This window comes from Nipponia nippon, unplaced genomic scaffold (genome assembly GCF_047370975.1).
Source record: "Nipponia nippon isolate SJK-2023a ecotype South Korea unplaced genomic scaffold, ASM4737097v1 scaffold_6, whole genome shotgun sequence".
NCBI classification, from domain to species: domain Eukaryota; kingdom Metazoa; phylum Chordata; class Aves; order Pelecaniformes; family Threskiornithidae; genus Nipponia; species Nipponia nippon.
This window is the reverse complement of record NW_028262380.1, coordinates 63,979,839-63,997,646: the sequence shown is the minus strand read 5'-3', so window position 1 is coordinate 63,997,646 and position 17,808 is coordinate 63,979,839. Positions and strand designations below refer to the sequence as shown.

The following is a 17,808-nucleotide window of genomic DNA, read 5'->3' as shown; positions in this document are numbered from 1 at the left end:
GGGATGCGGCGGGGGAATGGCGCGGGGCGCGTGATTTTGAACAAACACGGCGGCTTCGTCGCGGGCGCTGCCGCGGCCGCGGCAGCGGAGGAGAGGAGAGGGGAGGGAGCCGGCGGGGGCGCGAGGCGCGGAGGGCGTGCGGCGACGGTGGCGGAGAGAGGCATCGGTAGCGGTGGAGGAGGAGGAAGAAGAGCGCCCGCCCGCCCGGTGAGTGTGAGGGGCGGGAAAGCGGCGGCGGGAGGACGAAGAAGGGGGTGCGGGCACGGCCCCGCTGGCGGGGGGGGGAGCGGCGGAGCCCGGGAGGGAGCGGCGGAGCGCTGACAGCCGCCTCCCGCCGGGAAGGCACAGGCCCGGCCCCGCTGGGCGCGCTCCCCGTGGCGGGGCGGGCTCCCGGGCGGCCCCGCCGACCTCCCTGGGCTTGCGGGGACAGCCGTCCTGGTCGCCCCTCCGCCGCGGGGGATGCCCGCTTGGCGGATCTCTTCACCGCTGCTCGCTGGGATCAGTTGCGCCCAAAGCTGCAGCGGAGCGGTGGGCTTAAAACGGACCTGGGGAGTGGCGGGGGGCCGGCGGTGAGGCTTCCTCCTCGGACCGGGGGTGTGTGCGGGACCCACCGCCGCCCTCTTCCCTGCCGGTCCGGAAGCAGTTGGGGTCTGGTGGCGGGGCAGTGCGGGGGGGGCCGCCCCGCGGGCGGCGGGGAGGCGAGGCGGGGCGGGGCCCCTGGGCGGCGCGGCGGGGGCAGGTGTGGCGGGGGCGGGCCGCGGGGGGCGGCGGTGACGGGGTGAAAATGGCGGATCTTTCGAAATACCGTGGCGGCCGCTGACGGAGCCCGGCGGCTCCTGGCCGCCCCCGCGTCGCCCGCCGATGAGGTGAGGCCCCGGGGGGCGCGCGGGAGTAACGGTCGCGGTGGCGGGGGGGCGGCCGCTCGTCGTCGCGCGATGCCAACGGCCGCGGCCGCTGGGGCTCGCCTGGCTGGGCCTGGGGCCGGCGGGCCCGGCTCCTCTGGCCCACGGGGCACCGCATCGGGCGGTGGGGAGCCCTCGGGGACGGGCGGTACCGGGGCCCTGGCTGTGGCGACGGCGGGACGCGGTGACGGCTGGCTTAGGCCCGAGGACGCTCTCCTCCCCAAACTTGCCGGCGTGGGCCGCCGGAGGGGACGGGGCTGCCGCCTGAGGACCTGCCGGGGCCGCGCCGGACTTGGTCCGGGGTGAGGACGTCCTGCCTTTGTCTGCGGGGATGCTCGCTCGGGCTCTGCCCTGCACAGCGGGGTGCGGCGAGAACGGCATAGGGTGTTTTCCACGCTTCCTTAACTCACCCAGGTGCGAGGGCGCACCTGTGCCTTCAGCGTGCTGCTGCACCGCCGTGGACAGCCTCCAAGTTCGAAGTGAATTTAGCTGGACCATCTTTTGGGATAGTCCCAGCTTCTCTCTTCATCGCTCTTGCTCGTTACGAGGTATATTGGCGGTCAGAATGTGTTATTAATTACTTGTGGCCTTGACTTTGAAGCACATCGTGTACTAATTACATAACGTTTGGTATGGAGGTTTTGAGTTCTGGAAAGCACTGTGGCATTAAGAGCATGTGAAATTGTCCACTGGAACATAGTGTGAACAGGAGGAAAGCTCTCAGACTTAAGATTTGAAGTGAAGAAAGAACAGACATTTAAATGATCTTTCATTAGGTTCACAGTTGCTTGAAATATATTGCAGTTATTGTAGAAAATACCGAATATAGAAAAATAATTTGGAATATTCTTTGCAATGTTTACATAAAGCTGGCAATAACAGGCAATGCCTTGTGTGTGCGGTTAGCTTATTCACAATAGCTTTTTGGAGGCAAGAAGAATAGTGGGTTATCGGCTGAGAATATTTCTTCTGTCAGGGGAATCCTTTCATAAAATAAAATTAATTAGACTTGTCTGGTTTTTATTCCCCAAGACATCCAGTTTACATATGTGTTGGCAAGTGGTAACTGTTGGTTACATGCCCTGTACAGGCCTGTATCAACCTACAGAGAGATGTATGGCTGTATTGCTCTGTAGGCCAAGCACTCGTAAAAGCTGGCTCAGAGAGCATGTTAGAAGATACAGCCCAGCTTCTCTAATGAGTTAAAAAGGTACTCCATGTTTGTTGTAATGTGGTAAGTTTCAAAAGTTTGTTATGCAAGCTTGATCGTTCAGATTATGTATCAAGAACTATCTGCTGTTGTTTGGTTTGCTTATACTTCTGTATAGCTCAGATAGTTTGTAACTGAATGCCTTGAACAGTTCAGCTAGAATTCTCAAAAAGCTTTAACTGGTTTCAGGTTGAGTATCTGCTAACCACAGGTAAATTTGAAGTGTGGTGAAGAAGAGTGCTGTCAGATTTCAGCCTTAGAGGCACTGTTATCTCATATGTTGGGATATCTTTTATTTTAGGTTTTGAAAAGCAGTTAAAGCCCCTTAGATTCTTTTCCCTTACACTTGTTTGAAAAATATTTTGGGGGGGAGGAAGTAAGGTAGATTGGGGGGGGAGTGTTTTGATTTCTGCTTCAGCAACAAACTGCTTCCTTATCTGTCGCTTAGTCTGGTTGTGCTTCTGTTCCCTTCCTGTGCTATAGAGGTAGCGCTTTCTTAACATGCTGTTAGAAGCACATCTTAATGGCCTACAGAACTTGTATACTACGATGGTGGGATTCATAACAAATACCTAGGAGACAAACTCATGGTTGTTTGGTTTGGGTTTTTTTGTTGTTGTTGGTTTTTTTCTTTCTTAGCTGCAGGAGCTCCCAATAGGAAGTGGAAAATGTTTCTTGAACTCTTGATCAAGAGTTTCTATCTTGCCAGGCCTTACATTTGAGTAGCTTGGTTTCCTCAGTTGCTTAAAAAAATGGTAAACAGCATGTGGCTTTCAGTACAGCCTGTGATGAGGCTTGCTCACTTGACAACATTAGAAAACATAATAGCTTTACTTGTACGAGAAAGAACAAGACTACTGGAATAACCCCTTGATCAGTGATAGCGGCACATGGCTACATGATGTGAGAGATTCAGGCTTCTCATATTCCAGATCCAGATGTAGATTAGTGGCTCATTAACTCTTCCAACTTGTGTGTCATTCCCCTTCACAAGCCATACTTCTGCAATCGAACATGTTGCTACCCACAGGAGGGTTATGTCCCTAGTTTTGGGCTCTGCTCTGATCTGTCGTATGAGTTCCAGGTACATACCCACGCCCCATCTCTCTGGTCTGGCTGGTTTTTTTTTTCTTCCTTAGGAGTAACAGCAGTTTCTGCTATGGACTCAAGAAGCCTATCTGAAGAATGTTTTGGAAACTTCTTTAGAAGAATCTGTTGTTCCTGTGAAAAGCTTTTTGGGGTCTTTTTTTTTTTTTCCCCCCATTATTTTTATCAAAAAGTTTCCAGTGGTCTCAGGTCTGCCTACATAGCTTAATCTGCTCTCCCCCCAAATATTTGAATGAAGCAGGAGACACAATCTACAAAAAAATGAAAGCTTTCTGTTTTAAAATCTAGTTAATTGTTAATATTGTAGTGTCTGAGCAGAGCTTTCCTGGCAGCTTTTATAGTTTCGTACTTGCTTTCAGTGTTTTTTTTTCTGAGTGTTACTCTCCCATTTATTTGGGAGAAGATGTGGCTGTGCACTGCTGTAATCCCATGAGTGCTTGTTGCTGCTTTGCTTGTGAGGAAGATGGCTCTGCTCTTCCCTGGCAGCTTCTTCCTCTTCCATGTTTTCCCCTACTCTTGTGCTTTGTAAGCACTTAAGCAGCTACGCTTAGGCCACAGTTAGACTGATCTGCATTAAAACTAACCTGGCTTTTGTTCTAGGTTGGAGTGAATCTACACAAAATAGCCTGACAGTCTAGTGTTCTGCCACCACTGAAAGAGTTGGTTGTACTCTTCCCCTTCCCTCTGTGCAGGGAGCATAAATGCTGGTTTCCCCAGCCCCCTGACCCAGCTGGATTGTTGGCTGCGGTGTGATTCCTTGGTGCCATTCTGGTGCTCATAGACTTTGAACTGAGCTATCTCAGCACACTGACCCACCAGAATTTGCTCACTGCTTTGTGGAGTAATTTTATTCCTGGGTTGAACACCAGCGTCAGCAGCATGAAGAAAGCGGATCCGTGACAGTCCAGTTTGGTTTGGAGGGATAGCTTTAACCCAGCTCGGTTCCTTCATCTGGGCTGCCCTTGCAGCTACATAAATGTTTGCTAGCACAAGGACTAGGGAAAATGTACAGAAATTAATAGGCAGATGCCAAAGGAGGACAGGAGGGCTTTAGCAGTAGTGCTGGCTTAATACACTCAGGGAATTGGAGTATAAGGAAAGTAATGCTGCTGATCATGTGCACACAGCGGTCCAAGTAGCAAAGGATGCTATTTGAAATAACAGTGCAATAGAGATGCTGCTAGGATGTCTTTCACAGTGAACCCTAAAAAAAGTAGCAGGTGCTTCTTTTATTAGTATGTAATTACCAGTTTGTTGACAGATAAGTTTTTTTTAGCTGTTGGTTTTCCTTTTAAAATTATGATGGAAGCTTAAATTACCCAGAACTTGCCAAGGGAAGAAGGATCTCCTCATAACTGGTATGTAGGCAAGTGGTTGGTTTGTTTGGATTTTTCCCCCAGCAATTCTTAAGAAGAATAGCATAGCTAGTTTAAAAAGCTAGTACCTGTATTATAAACATGGCAGTGGTGACATGAGCTTAATCTTTCTTCCCGTGGAAAGAAAGAAAAACAAAATAAAAAAAACCCCAAAACCTTAACTGTGCAATGTAAAACTCCCATGTCCATATCACTTGATAACTGTTACCTTAAACACATAGGAGTTACTAATTTGTGTACCTTGCCCGTTCCTCTGATATGCTGCACACAGTTGTATGTATGGTGCGTCATGTAGGGAGCGTTCACTTAAGAGAATGTAGAGTAAGAATGTGAGTTGGTTGAGTGGATTATGGTTGCCTTGGGAACTATTATTTTGAATTTTGTGACTATAGATGGTTAAATTTGTGGTGAAGAACACTGATATTTTCTTAGTTTTCCTTGTAACCAATGAAAAAAGACTGGATACTTAACACTAGTTATGTATTCAGCATTTGATAAGAAATAAGGCTGGGTTTTTTTCCTTGCTATAGTTTGCCATTGGTATTGTACTTGTTAAATCTAGAGCCATGATCCTCTGGGAAGCGTGCAGACAAACTTCCTCCATATCTTGTCTTCTGTAGAGAATGGGAAAGAGAATGGAAATTATTTTGTCTGTGTTGCATGTGCATATTTTGTTACTGTGTTAAAATGATTTGCTTTCACTCTGCTGTTACATATGCAAACATAGTGAGTTTGCAGTCTTAGATGATTAATTTTTCCACTCACCTTTCTTAATCATAGCTTTCTTGAGGATTAATCTTTTGTTGGTTTCATGACATGTATTTTTTAAAGCAATCTCCAGCTCAGTAAGCTTAAACAAAAGACTCTCTGTTGAAAAAATGCAGTGCTGAGTGATTTTGTAATTCTTTGCTTTACGACAAAACAAACCTTTCAATTTTAGAGACAAAACGTAGAGTGTCAGAGAGAGTAAGAAAATGGGGAATGCATAAAATGAATGACACTATTTTACCCATTATTGAAATGGTAGCAAAATTGAAGGTTGGCAATTAATTAGTAGAATTGTAGTACAGTAAGATTGCCTACATGCAGTTGTGGTCTTTCATTTGATAATATGCCAGCAGTACAGGATTAATCTTGGGTATACATATGCTTCTGTGAAGGCTTTTTTAGTAAATGAGAGAAAACATGTCCAGTGTCAAGAGTTTCTTAAGAACTGCATTTCCTATCTCTTTGTGCCATTGATCTTTGTGAATTTCAGTTGCCTGGAAGAGTTGATGTGTGCTTGTATGTACTTGGCAAAAAGGGATGGGAGAACACAGCAAACAAAGAAATGAACTAGCATGTTCTTTGTTTTGGTTATAAAATGACCCAATAAAATTATTTGTTTCTCTAAATTGTTTGTTTGGGTTTTTTTTGGCTTTGAAATCAACTTAGGCAAACAAGTGACCTTCACTTTCTTAACTGTAGCTTGTTTCTGCTTTGCATAGGTAGGTGTTCTATGTCACTTGCACTAGCAAGCAGTCAAGAATCTGTGGGAACTGCAAGCCTTGTGTTTTTATGTAGTGTATTCAAGCTTTTCTTGAAATAAGTTTCTTCTGTTTGCTGGGTTAATGTCTGGAACATTAAATGAAGAGTGGTTTTTTTTCCCCTTGCAAGGAATAGTTCTGGTGCCAGTGCGGTGAACTGGCCACAGCAGAGGAACCAACAAGGCTGTAGTCAATTTAGCACCTACAATGATGTTAGCAAAGGTTGTCACTTCTGTTTCCTGTGAAGAAAAAAAACTAACAATTGCACACGAGCTATGGATTCTCCCAGGAGAGAAGCAGAAAACATGAAAGAGGGAGGCTACTTGTGAATTTTTACCATTGCTACTGGATTGAATGGGAAAAATAAGAGCTCATTCTCTTTGTTGAACGGGAAGGTGAGTTTTGGTGTTATGTCAGCAAAAAGACATAGGTTGAATAAAAAAGTTTGACAAGTTGGTTATCCTGGATTCTTAACAGAAATTCTTAATGACATTGTTATCGTGAGTTGTTACCTTTGCTTTTGCTTCTAATATTTGCTTATGGCTGCAAAAACCTTTGTCCTTGCAAGAGAGTTATCTCTTAGTTGTCTAGATAATAAGAACCTAGACTACCCTCAACAATGCAAATGCTATAAAATTTTGCACAAACTAATACCATAGTCATTTATAAGTTATACTGCTGCTGCTCAGTTGGTTTTGACAGACTGTACAGTTTGACACAGAGCTGTTTGGGTGCATGTCCTGAGCTGGATTCTGGGGGAACTGATTGAGGTGCTGAGACACCCTCTGGTTCAGGTGCGTCCAGCTCATGTGTGTATGTGGTGCTTTAACACAGTGTAGCGATCGACTAGGGCAGCTGAGTCACAGCAGATAACCTGCCAAGGCTACAGGTCAGCTTTGATGTCCCATCATATATAACAACACTGTTAATCTCCAATCCCCAAAATTAGAAATTGACAGTTAGCAAAAGTTTCTTTTGTGTATACAAAGTTGTCTTAGATGTAGCAAAGAAGGAAGCTATGAGCCATGTGACCTTGCAACATAAAAAAAAGAAAACAACTTTTTCCGTGGAGAAACACAATTAAGGCTTTGTTTCTTCCCTTATTAATTCTGAGAACAAGATGAACCTTCTGGATTTGTTTCAACTCGGATAGTGTAGTGGTGACTTGTCCAACTGGTGGTAGAGCATGTTTGCCATGGAAGTCAAATCGGGAAGGGTATTCTATACGGACAAAAAGGGATATATTGAGCAGCACGGAGGGTGCGTGCAAAGAACTCTTCTTCCCAGGTGGCCTTGGTATGCTGTCTGGAATAAAGCATCTCCAAGGATAGAGTAAGATATAGTAAATATCACTGTGTTGCTTTCAGGATATTGAAAGCAAAGGTTGTAAGAGATAATTTGTGGTCCTGGTCACTGAAATGCTGCTCTGACTAGTCCTGTCTGTAAGATTTTTTTTTTTTTTGAGGTGTTTATCCAAAAGCTTAACTGTTGGTTTTCTTATGTACACCTAATGAAACTTAGCAGTTTGTGTTTCAGCAGCTCTTCAACCTTTTGTGCTATGATAAATGAGACTTCAGAGGTCTGAGAAGCCTGCATTTGAAGTGGCCCACATGGTTCTGGAGCAGAGATGATTATTCCACTGTTTCACATTTCTCCTATTGAATTGATCTCTTGACTCAAAATCTTAACGTGGAATTTCATTCCACAAAAAGCCAGTCAGCTATTGCACAATCCTGGTTATTTAAATAAGTTTTCCCCAAAAGGAATATGGAGGTGCTTTATCTAGAGATTAAAGTGGGAGGGAGGGAGTAATAGTGTTTTTTGGCATCTGAACCAAGTTATGGTTTGCCTGGAGGCGAGCTATTTATCTTCAGCTCAGTCCTTCTGCAAGTAAATATATTCTGTACTTGTTAAGTGTTGTCATGTTTAAGGCTGGTAAAGCTTCTGAGATCTGCAGCTAGAAGCATGTTTTCTGGCAAATCACTGCAATATAACTGTTTGTTGAGCTATTTTTGCTTTTCTTTCAGTGCTCCATTGTACTTAAAAATGAAGTAAGCCAACTTAGATTTCTAGGATAATTTTAAAAAGCAATAGTGGCCATAACACCTTTCACTGCTGTCCAAATCTTGACAGCGCTACCCTGAAAGCATTGCAGTTTATGGTCTTAGATTTTTATCTGGTTTTCATCTCTGCATTCTTCTAACTTTGAAAAGAATCATGATTGCATAAGATGCATAAGGAATTAAGGTTTTAGACAAAATGCTTTTCTGTGCCATGTTAGTGTATTTTTTGAAATTAAATCAGTGTTGCGTGTGTTTTTGTTTCAGTTAGAATCAACTTCATGTATTGTATCTTCTGACTGGACAGCGCTGCTGAAGTATGCATGTAATGCACCGCATAATCGTGCTTTCTGATTTGCAAAGTCTCAATAAAATTGGTAGGTTACAATTCTGTTGTGATGAACCTTTGCTCGTAAATACAGCACTTAAATGCACTCCTGCTGAAATTGCTGGCAGCAAGCCTAATCTTGAAAGGTGCCCAATATGATAGCACCTGTTAAAAGTCTGTGGGGAACTCGATATCAAGCCTATGATGGGAGTTTTCATGCTTGTTGTTTTTAAGAGTGCTCTTGGTGTGATATTGCTGTGTGTTCTGAATTCTTCTGTAGCCCCACATTCAAGAGGCGTCTGGAATTTGGAAAGCAAGACCTTTATTTCAAGCTATATTTAAAAGACAAAATCCGTGTTTCTTCGGCCTAGTGATAAGTACTCTTCACATTTGGCTTTTTTTTCAGTCAAGCTAAGTTCACTTCATATATCATAGAATCATAGAATGGCTTGGGCTGGAAGGGACCTTAAAGATCAGATTCTTAATGCTTTAATTTTGGCCTCCTAAATGCTGCAGAAAATAAAATAATTTGAAGTTATTTTAGGGATTATTTCTTTTGGTCTCACCACAAAGTTTATATAGAACATAAGGTTAGAAATATTTCATGAAATGTAAAGACCCTGGAATCTACAAACCCAAAGACTGGATTGTTCATGGCAGTGAACACCTTCAGAATGTGTTGAATGATCATAAGAACACCTGTGCAGTTTTGTTTTTCAGCTTTTGTGCTGCTGTATGTTGTGAAAATGACTGAAACTGGCATGCAAACCAAGGGTAGGGTGAAGGGAAATGTTCTGATTTTTGGTTTCTATTTTATTTTTAGTTTGCATGAAACTCTGCTTGAAAGTAGAACATTGTTTCCAGTTGCAGAAAGCAAATTGAACTGCTTTGAAGTGTTCTGCTGCAATGAATGTTATTTCCATTTTTTTCCTGGAAAGTTGTTATAAGTAAGGTGTGTGCTAAACAAGCAGTGTTTTAGACTTTAACCTTGCCGTGATAAAGCAAGCTTCAACACTCCTTTTTAAGGGAAAAGGAGGATGCACAGATATGTATGGAATCTCTTTCTGTGGTCAACAGCATGCATTTGTTGGTAATCAGAGCATAAATGGCTATTCTAATTACTTGTCTATTTCTGCCTTCTCAGCCTGGACATGCCAGTCATTTGAAAAATATACACATATTGATATTCTTTTACTTCTGCAGAATATTGCACTGTTAGATTGGCAGGCAGCTTTCGCATAATAATAACACCTGTGCTCTTCAGTACACTCTGGGATTTACTTAGCACTGGTGAGGATTAGACCCTTAAAGGGTACTAAGTAGTTCTCGAGAAGCAGATTTATCAGCTTGCTGATCCTGGTCCCTCTTCAGAATGACATGGAAGTCCAAGTTTTTGGCTTGCTGTGAGCCACAAATAGCAAACGCTAAAAGTGTTGACTGATGATTGAGATAGATATCTATGCAAATTTGAAATGTAGACATGGCTTGAAATCCAGACTAGCATTAGTAAAATGGTATGGTTTTGCCCCCTTCTTAATGGGCATTTAACTAGCATGTGAGAGCTAGGTAACAGCTGTGAGCCATGCTTGGGAAAGTAATTTGACCTTTAAGTGGTTTAATTTTCTAGATACTAATGATTATGGGCGTGTGCTTGGAGTTTTGCTGTGTTTTTTTCAGTAATGCTACTCAGTACCTCACAATGGCTAGAATGTTCTTCCTTAATAATCTTGTTTTGTAACTGATGGTACATTTGGGCAATGTAATATTTTCTTCTTGTGGTGAAAAAGGAGTTGTCCAATCCGGAGTTAGATATGAGTGCTGTAAAATGCTGGTTTGCTAGCAAGCAATGCGTTCACATGTATGTGTAATGTAATTCAACCATTTACAATTCGTATGACATGCTGCTTTCATCAAAAACTTAGTTGTGGCTTTTTTCCGCATTCTCTCTAGCTTCTGTTTTGCCTGAAAGGTTCTCTGTGACTCATGGGGGTTTTTGGTTATGTACTACATCTAAGGTCTTCGTTTGTTTGATTGTAAAAATGGCTTTTTGTACTCAGTATGTGTAATCTAATTTCTGTGGTAGCATGCTGTGATTCCTTGTATGTGAGAATTAATTTTGGTATGAAGATGGCTACAGGTCACAGGATAGCTGAGTCTAAGTGTATTTGTAACAGCGGTTGTGGTGAAGGAAGAAGATGCGGTCGTGTTATGTGCATCGCTTCTAAAGCTTTGGGTATGAACAACTAAAGATTTTTGTGGTGAAGGCAGTGTATTTCATATCAATATGTTGGTAAAACATTTCTGTTTTGAAGACAATAGGACACGAATTTTTGAAAACTTAAGTAAAAGATTTTATTTTTTTTCACAGCATGCCTACAAAGAGCATCATCTGTTTGTTCCTCTGTGGTTTTTTTGGCACATTGTGTTTTAACCGTCCTTGTCAATATTTTGTAGTGTTACATGTCAACGATAGCAGCACAGAGAGCTTAGTAAGTGTTCCATGGTTGAATAATTGCAAGATGCTTTTTTTTTTTTGTCCCCCTCCATCCCAAGAGCTGGAAGATTAGGAAGGGGAATGGGAGCAGGTGAATGAATTGCTACTGCAGTGTTCCCACTGGATCGTACTTGGATCTCTCTTTTGTGGCAGCTTCCAACTACTTGAGGCCTGGTAATTTTAAACTGCTTAATCTCTAAGTATTAAGACCAAGAAAATTGGATTTTTTTCAGCTCAGCAGCCTTCTGGAGTTTACGTTATTGGAGAGGGCAGATAAGCAGAAGCTGAAAAATTTGAAGAGCATTTAAGCACCTAAACTTTGATTGCATGTGGCTGACAGCATCTCATGCTTCTCTGATAAATCATAAAGGATCCATTCTGTATTTCCCCTACTTCTTCCTGCTCTTGCCTTTGTTCTAATGAATGGATTTAGGAATGAAATAAATGATGATGTTTTTAAACCTTTACTAGTTAAGAGAAATATGCTGGTTTTATGGATATAACTTCATACAAATATTGTGGGATTTTTGAGTTTTAAAATCCTTAGATCTGAGCCATAGCCTGCTGACAGTCCCCTGCTCCACCTTTATTTGAAAGAGAAGAGATGGTGTCGTCACATTTTTCTCTTGACAGAGGAAATGCCAGATGTTACCCCTTTTGTATTGGCTAACTGGTGATACTGTATTGTTTTGGTTTTTTCCCCCCACATTTGCATTGAGTCCATTGTACTTGCAGTGAACAATTACTTGTTAGGTTGTGCACTATTACTTTTCTGCCATTCATCTGGCCTCATTATCCCCCCCCCCCCAGCTTAGTAAATCCCTTGAGAGATACTGCAGCTATTGGTGTTCTCCCTTCCACTTTGCAAATTATTAGGCACACGCCTTGATTCTCTTAAAATCTAATAATATGTTCTTAACTTTACTGATCTTTGGAAAAGGCTTGGCCTTTTGTGGCACCAAGGGTGTGTGGAGATGCTCGTAAGTCCTTTAATGCAAGGATTCTGATTTTCTGTTTTTTGGGACCTGCAAAACTATCTTGTGTTACATCCCTCAGGAAGAAAATTGTAATAACAAATATATGGTCATATTTCTATCTTCTTGTGGCTAGTGATGTAAAAACTGGTTTCACATATGCTAGACATGTCCATGTGATTTGTCTCCTGGACAGTCACCCCAGTGGTGACCTCTTGAGGGTAGGGATTTTTTGTGGTGTTTCATCGTTCCTCTTCATACTTCTTTTTAAGGGTTTTTGTAGTTCCTGGCTCAGGAAGTGTAAAGTATTTGCCCTTGCTGGCTCTTAATAATGTTACGCTTAAGTGTGTTCATCTATCCCAGCTTTAAAGAACCACCAGCCGCTGTATCTGGCAGAGATACTTGGTTTCAGTTAGCGTTTGCTTAGCATGCAGCAACAGTTTTACTGATCCCAAGAGAATCCCTGCTGTTTTAGGGGCTATGCTGGACTTAATGCATTTATGAAGCTTTTGATTTTGGGGTAGGGTTTTTTGCACTTCAAGACAGGGGCTCATACAAAAGCTGTTACTGATTTGATTTTCCTATATTCTGGTGAAGGTGACACTTCAGAATTTAGTTGAAAATGAACATTGCCAATGACTTATGGCAGGTCTGGCCAATGTTGTTAAACCTGTCAAGTTATGCCAGAGTCTTCCCCTAGCTGAGCACCACCAGGCCTGTGCTGGGTACTGAGAACGGGAAAGGGACCGCTAATGGGGCTACAAATGGTGATGAGTCCGTTGGTCCGCTACTTCATCGTGATGACCTTGCTAACTTGCAGCACCATCCCAGGACATCTTATAAAGTTGATCTCAGCAGCCTTATTTCTGAGTAATCTGAATTTCTGAACAGAAAATACAGTATATAGCCTCACTGATGGTTTTGTAACATATCCTCATGTAAATGCTGCACTCGAACTGCTTGTGGTTGCAGACTGGAAGGTTAGCTATTCTCATCTTAGTGAAATGCAGGCATTTCTGGAGATGTAATAAGATGCAGTTAGTTACTGTATAATACAGGCATTGTTATATCTTGCATTTTGTTTACTTTGCAGATCAATGTGCTTTATTCTATTCATTCTTTTGATTTTCCTGTTTAGTGTGGCTGCTTTGCATGTTTTATCAACAAAGGTGTTGATATTATTGATCTCAACACTTTAACAATGTTAGTTTCTTAGATTCTGCACTGACATACTAGTGACAGAAAAGGAAAAAATAGATCAAAGTTCACAGGTACCTGTCAGACACCGTTCTGTATTTTTGCCAACAATGATGGCATTCTTCATTCTCTTCCTTATGAATCCCCTTTACCCTTTATGACACTATGTATATATATTCTCTTCTTTGTGAATATCAAGTATAGAGATCTGTGCTATGGGTAGGATGATCAGAGGTGGTTCACTCAAGCTAAGCTTTTGTCCTTGTCCTCCTCCTAACAGTACTCAGCATTTTTCGAAGTTGTTGCTCCAAGACTTTGCTGACAATATGCTTTAGTCCCTCATTTTTTTTATATGCTTTTGGCTGGTTGGGTGTCCTGGGCTATGCTGGAACAATCTTTATCTGAACAAATCTTCATTACGTGACTATCTTCTGGAGCTTTTAATTTAGTTGTATGGCTATTATTTTGTAGGTTAAAATTATCTATTTAGTAATCGAATCCTAGAATTTTTATGGAGTTCCCCAGTCTGATAGTGTACTTATACACTTCCTGGGTTTAGATTGTTTTTTCTTCAAGTTTTGAGCTAAATAAGTGTAAACACTTTACCGATGCATCATTTTGAGGGCTTGTAAGTACAGCTCTTGCATTATCAAATGACTCAAAGCATAATTGCTGAAGTGAAGGAAACTTTCAAGTCTTCTTAAATAGTTAAAATAATTCTCTACCCTGTCTTGAAGATCTCGAAGCTGTTAGAATCTTAAAAGAGGTTGGCATACCTTTACTGTTGGAAATCACTTTAGTAGAGGAGGAGCTGGAAAAATGGAAACAGTTTATGTTTGGTATAAAAGCATTAGGAAAAAATCAACAGCTGAACTGTTCAGAAATGCTGGCTAAATACCTAGAAGTAAAATCTGCTGGGATGTTCAAGCTGCCATTGACAGCAGCCTCTCATATAGCTAGGATGAGATTTTAATTACTCCATTTCATTTCAGGCATATCCAATAAGCAATGAAGAAATAGAACAAGTGGGTTGTGTTGTGGTTCTTTTCCTGCTGTTGTTGATGACACTAGCCTGAATACCTTAATGGAAGCCAACTGTAAAATGATGAGACCTAATAACTGTAAAATCTTCCAATGTGATGGCCATAACCTGTTAATCCAGTAACCATGTGTAATGTTTCTTTTCTTTTAACTTCTTGGTTTCTGATTCCAGACGTGATGTAATGTTATTTCTTTTCCTTCTGCATTCTGACTTGCAAGTGGTTTGTTTGAAGTCAGAATGCCGTTTAAAACCCTGACTGTGCATTTTAATATAAATATCCTTTCAACTAGATATAGGTATTTAATAACAGTTTACTGCTTTGTAATATAACCAAATGGTAAGAATGAAGAATATAAATAACTTGAATTGTATAACTACTAAAATATATGTGAATACCTTATGGTCATACTGTTAAAAGATACTAAGAATGACTTTTCTTTTAGGGACTAACACGTACAGATGCAAACCAAAAGCAAGTAATTTAAAATTATTTATCATTACTGAATCTGGTGATTTTTCCACTGTCTGATTTAGATTATTGCCTCCTTTTAAAACACGGAGACAATCATTTGGATTGTGGCTGACCCTAGGAGTCTAACTTCTGGATCCAAGCCCCTTCTACTTCAGTATAGAACAGGATAATGGTTTGGGGTTTTTTTGGCCGAAATAGTTCAAAGTTGTAAGATCTAAGACACAAGCCCATGCAGGTTCATGAGGAGACGGTAAAGTGACACAGCTCAGGAGGAGAGCTAGTGGCCTTAACATATGCTGAAACAGTCTGCTTTTACTATGCCTGTTCTTGTGTAATCTCATATGCAGTTAACCAATTTGACTTTTAAGACAGCAATGCAATACTTGTGTTGCATTACTTATGTGTCCTTAGGAATAAGCTGTTTTGTCTAGTGCTAGTTACCAGGGCTGGCATCACTGCAAGCTGTACTGGCATTACTTTGGCAGAAATGCTTTGCAAAGGAGGTATTTCTGGCAATGACATCAGATAACTTTGTATCTTTAAATGCCTGCCAGTAAGTAAGCTGTGTGTGAGTTTGACCGTCAGTCATCTGAACAAGTTGTTTCACAGCTCGGGCTTCTTGAGTATCATGGCAGTTTGATATAGCTTGTACTCTGGAGGTGAGAGGAATCAGGATGGCACGCTTGAAGATCAAGGCCATGGACTGCTCCAGCACAGCCTCCTGAGCTCAACCTGGAAACTAGGCAGATTATAGCAGGGGTCTTTCCCCATCCTTCTACCTTGTGGGCAAAATGCGGCTGTTCTGTAGTTAGCTGCTGTGCACAATGGAACCACGGTGACTCTGGAGGAATCAATGTCACCTCAGCATTTGGTCAGTGTTTTTAGCGGCACAGTTCCTTAATTATGAATGTTGCTTAGTACAGATAACTTGAGTTCTGCTTTTCCTAGCAAGTAGGAAACTGAATTTGCAAGGATCCTGTCCTCTTGAGCTTATAATGAGTACTCAAGAGTTTGTACACATACCCACGCAGTGTGCTCGCCCATCCAGTGCCCAAGCATGCTGATGGGGCCAGCAAGTGGGGAAAATGCCTTATTAAGCTGATCTGTCTTCAGCCTCTGACAGCGATACAGTTTTAGTGGGAATGGTAGATGTGACCATTTCCAGCAATGTCTTTAAGGTTTCTCAAGTGGGATGTGACTCTGGCTTTGAATCTTGCTTTAGGTGGTTGTTTGTTTGGTTTTTTTTAAATATAAATTGGTCAGTCTTACTAGTCAGCTTAAAAAATTCTGTTTTATTTCAGATGGGGTGTTCTTTGTTTTGTGTTTAGAACACGTTTCAAATTAGTAATGAATTTGGGCATTATGTTTTCTTGTATTGAGGGAAAAAAAACTGAGCTGTTCTTTTCACAGCCAGCATAGAGGAATTACTGTTCATCTTGGAAGGGCAGGGCTTTGGCTTGGTCCTGGGCTAGGTGGGCTGTTGATTGAGCTTGTGGGCTTATTAAAGCTCGTCACTAGACAGCTCTTTGTTTTTCTGAGATTTCCAAAATGCGGATATGGCAAAAATGAACCTCTGTTACATCTGGTATGGATAAAAGTCTCTTGAGGCAAGATAACCTGCTAATCAATGTTGATGTGTATGACAAAAGCCATTATCATCTGTTGGGTTTTTAAAGCTTTTTAACTCTTGCTTTATATTTCAGTAAGCTTAAATGTCTGTATCTTGGGGGGGACCCACTACTTCTTTGTGTACTGTGTTGTCAAAAGTGAACTGGTAATCATAAAAGTCAGTGCCTTGATTTGACTTCAATGGATTATGTTGAAGAGGTTTGATATAAATTCTTACTGAGAGTAAATTCAGCTTAATGTGTTATGTTTTGTTATTTTTTTTTTCATTATATCCCTCTTGTGCATGCACAATACCTTCAGTCTGAAAAAAATTTCTACTACTATATTTTCTTCTTTGGTAGTAATATTCATAAAGCTTTCAAAATGTATGTTTTCTGGAAGCCAATAACTTTTTTTTAATATTATTGCAGTACCTGCTCCAGTCATCACTGCCACAGCTGCTAAAATGGAGGTAGTTTCAGCAGAAGTCAACAGCTTGCTCCCTGAGGAAATAATGGACACCGGCATAACTCTGGTGGAAGATGACAGCATTGAGGCAGTTATCGTGTCGTCGCCAATGGGAGATTCTATTCCCATGGAAACAGAACTGGAGGAAATAGTGACCATAAGCTCCACCAGCGACTCCTCAGCTACGACTACGGCCACAGTCACCACGGAATCAGTTACTGCACCCAGCAATCACTCAGGCGACATGACAGTGAACACCACAACCCCCAAAACTGATGTGAACGCGGTAGTAAAGCCTACTTTTCCAAGTGGCCTCCATAAACTTGGTGCTCAGACCCCCGTCACTATATCAGCCAATCAAATTATTCTGAACAAGACCGCTGATATTAAAATAGGCAATCAGAGTATTAAACCGGATGGGCAAAAGCTAATTGTAACAACTTTGGGCAAGTCTGGCCAACCTATTGTTTTAGCATTACCCCACAGCCAACTCCCACAGGCGCAGAAGGCCACGTCCCAAGCCCAAGGTGGAGACTCCAAGGTACAAGGCCAGCAGATCAAAGTTGTTATTGGAGGTCGGTCGGAAGTGAAACCTGTTGTTGGTGTCTCAGCTTTGACACAAGGAAGTCAGCTGATAAACACTGCGGCCCAGCCTTCTGTTTTGCAGACCCAGCAATTAAAAACAGTACAGGTAAAGTCAGTTATGCTGATGAAACATCTTAAAAACAATTTTCTTACTGCAGCTGTTGTCCATTGCCTTCACTGATTGACACATGGCTGCTTTCAGCCTTTGCCTTTATTCCTTGTATTAAAAAATACAATGCTGGTCTTAACCCATGCTTTCATCTGTGGATGCATTTACCATTTTATGCCCTTTACCTCTAGCTACTGTCTAGAAACTTAGGATTTGCCTCAGAGAAAGTGAGCTATTAAAATTCAGTAAATTGAAGAGAATTTTCCCGTTATTTTCATTTCACAAAAATAAGTTCTACATGCTTTCATGAAGACTGAATTGAACTCTATATGCCTGTTGTTTATTAAAAG

At 41.9% G+C, this 17,808-nt stretch overlaps 1 protein-coding gene across 13 annotated transcripts in view; it reads left to right on the top strand.

Moving 5' to 3' along the window:
* The first annotated feature begins 54 nt into the window (after positions 1-54).
* Positions 55-17,808, top strand: part of LIN54 (lin-54 DREAM MuvB core complex component) — a 43,521-nt gene continuing 25,767 nt past the window's right edge. For 3 of the 13 annotated variants that reach the window (XR_015699656.1, XM_087736348.1, XM_087736347.1), the window contains exons 1-2: positions 934-1,450; positions 16,728-17,455. Coding sequence is in view for 11 of the 13 variants with exons in the window: in XM_087736348.1 (XP_087592474.1) it covers positions 1,234-1,450; positions 16,728-17,455 (945 nt within the window). In the remaining 2 variants the exon portion in view is untranslated. Of the gene's footprint in view, positions 208-750; positions 867-933; positions 1,451-6,292; positions 6,517-8,448; positions 8,559-8,791; positions 8,887-9,471; positions 11,178-16,727; positions 17,456-17,808 lie in introns of those variants that run through there. The other 10 variants (XM_087736343.1, XM_087736339.1, XM_087736342.1 and 7 more) reach the window with 9 other exon arrangements.